At 35.3% G+C, this 2449-nt stretch overlaps 1 protein-coding gene across 1 annotated transcript; it reads right to left on the reverse strand.

The window, feature by feature from the left end:
• Positions 1-250: 250 nt before the first annotated feature.
• pdrg1 (p53 and DNA-damage regulated 1) lies at positions 251-2159 on the reverse strand. The gene is made up of 5 exons (XM_051676596.1): positions 1887-2159; positions 1742-1814; positions 1545-1619; positions 1340-1420; positions 251-606 (listed from the first exon to the last, which is right to left on the reverse strand). The coding sequence occupies exons 1-5, from the start codon at positions 2082-2084 to the stop codon at positions 524-526; spliced, it is 510 nt and encodes a 169-aa protein (XP_051532556.1). The 5' UTR covers positions 2085-2159; the 3' UTR covers positions 251-523.
• Between the last annotated feature and the right edge of the window lie 290 nt (positions 2160-2449).

Genomic DNA, 2449 nt, shown 5'->3' on the forward strand with positions numbered 1-2449 from the left:
AGCACAATACATTACAATTTTGCACATGTAAACCTCAGATAATTACAGTAGAAACAAGCACTTAAAAAAGGGGTTTTGACTTTGTCTGGCACTTCTGAACAGTTAGCATTTTTGTGTGGTTGCTCTTTATAACAGAACCTGTAAGTAACAACATACAGACTACAAGTTGTGGATATACCCATTAAAGAATCAGTTGCATTGTTCTTTGCTTTTTTTCAGTTCATGTTTTTAATATATATATATATATATATATATATATATATATATATATATATATATATATATATATATATAATTGACCACAAAAAGCAGGTAGGCACTGATCAATAAAGTCAGTATGTGTAAGCTTTCACATTATTAAAGCCTTCCTTATGAAACACAAGAAAAAAATACTTGTTTAGTCCTTTTGAGTTTGCAACATCATAGGCTATTTGCAGACACTGCAGAGTTCCAATGCACACAACAGTTCAGTCCAAGTATGTGTTCCCCTCAGAGTCAGCACAGACTGAGGAGTCAGTAAATATCATTTCTTAAGGACACTGTTAATTGCCTTAATCTCGTCATTGCTCAAAGGGGCAAGATTGTATCCTCTCAGTTCAGGCTTACCTGTTTAAGACAACAATTAAAAACAATGAAGATTAAAGGGTTAGCTCACCCAAAACCTTTGAAGCTCAAAAAAGGATATAAAGGCAGCATTAAAAGTAATCCACATGACTCCAGTGGTTTAATCCATGTCTTCTGAAGCAATATGACAGGTGTGGGTGAGAAACATAACTATTTAAGTCCTTTTTTTTTTTTTTTTACTATAAATGGTCTTCCCTGCCCAGTAGGTGCAGGACTGCTTTTGTACTGCCTTTATTTGCTTTTTGGATCTTCCAAGTTCTGGCCGCTATTTACTTGCATTGTAGGGACCTACAGAGCTGAGACATTCTTCTAAAAAGCTTCATGTGTTACACAGAAGAAAGTAAGTCATACACATCTGTGCTAGAGAATTGTCATTTTGGGGTAAACTATTCCTTTAAATGCTCTGGTATCTGCTAATATTATATGGCAGTAGTAACACATTTTTGACTCTGGCAGAAAATAAAGTAAACTTGAGACATTTACGACAGTGGTTCACAAAATGTAGCATGGGTCGTATTTTTCATTTACCTTCATTAGTTTTGCTTGTTACTTTTTGAGAATGAGGGCACAACCTCTCATGATGCCATCTACCTATTTTGGCTATCTTTTACATAGTGACGGATTAATTTGCAGCAAAATACTGTTAGATACGTTATATGGCCAGTTGTGTTTTCTGTTAATTGGGACAAGAATCAGACTGGTAACAATGCTGTACCTTGTATCTCATTGAGGCGATTTACTTTTGCTTTTAGACGTTTGCGGATGTCGTTTATTTCCTTGTCAAGCTGCTCTTGGTCTGTTGTAAAGAAATATATCAAAAAGCGAAAAATACAAAGAGATCAATCAAAATTCGTCATTTACAGTAAAATGAAAATGTGAATATATTATTTAGAGAACAATTGTGAAGACAGCACACTGACCTTTAAGGATCATGGATCTGGTGTTCTCTTGGGGAAATTTGATGAACATATTTCCAAAACACACCTTAACATTGCCTGGGGTACAACAGCAAATAAGTCAGACAATAATAATGAGATTTAATTTTATTACAACATTAAGAACCACATAACAGCTTATAATATTGCAAAACGAACACAACATAATATTTTGGACTTGCCGTTTGTTGAATGGTTGCGTAAAGCGTTGAGTGCCTCTCGATTCCGGTTTCTCCGCAGGTCCAGATCCACAATCTGTAAGTATTATTCATTTAAGCTACATCTCTCATTATAAATCTGATTAACACTGTTATAACTCAAACATACCTGTTGTTTGTCAGTAAGTATATCTTCTGCCGCAACCTCTACCTCCGTCAAATACTCCAATATTCGCTGTGCACTCTCCTCCATGCTGATTCTGTATATTGTGCTCTGAAATAATATGTCCGACTGGAGATGGAAACAAGTGCTGATCTTCTTGTTCTCTCGGTTTACTGGCGGATCGCAAACAACTTTAAGGTGCATACTGCCACCTACTGTACAAGAGTGTGTAACATCATGTCAATTTACCCTATTTCTTAAATTCTGCCCACCAGCCTTGTATCATTTAAAGCTAGGGTGTGCAATCTTTCCCAGAAAATGTTTTTGTTATACTGGTTGAAAGTCTCTTCACATCCTGATAGCAATCAATAATTTAAGTGGTCTAAATGTAAAAAAAAAATAATAATAAAAAAAAAAATATATATATATATATATATACAGTATATCTTCTGTGGAAGGGACAGGACTAAAAAATGATCGACCAATCACTGCACTCGGTCCGAATGTAATGATAGGATGTCCTTCCTCTCTGTCAATCTATATTTGCATACCGCCACGCAACTTGTTCG

Source organism: Myxocyprinus asiaticus, chromosome 37 (genome assembly GCF_019703515.2).
Source record: "Myxocyprinus asiaticus isolate MX2 ecotype Aquarium Trade chromosome 37, UBuf_Myxa_2, whole genome shotgun sequence".
In the NCBI taxonomy this organism is placed as follows: domain Eukaryota; kingdom Metazoa; phylum Chordata; class Actinopteri; order Cypriniformes; family Catostomidae; genus Myxocyprinus; species Myxocyprinus asiaticus.

Coding starts and splice junctions, on each gene's coding strand:
- pdrg1 (XM_051676596.1), bottom strand. CDS start 2,084: ATGCACCTTAAAGTTGTTTGCGATCCGCCAGTAAACCGAGAGAACAAG. Junction 1,815..1,886: donor TACTTACTGACAAACAACAG/GTATGTTTGAGT, acceptor TAATACTTACAG/ATTGTGGATCTGGACCTGCG. Junction 1,620..1,741: donor ACGCAACCATTCAACAAACG/GCAAGTCCAAAA, acceptor GTTGTACCCCAG/GCAATGTTAAGGTGTGTTTT.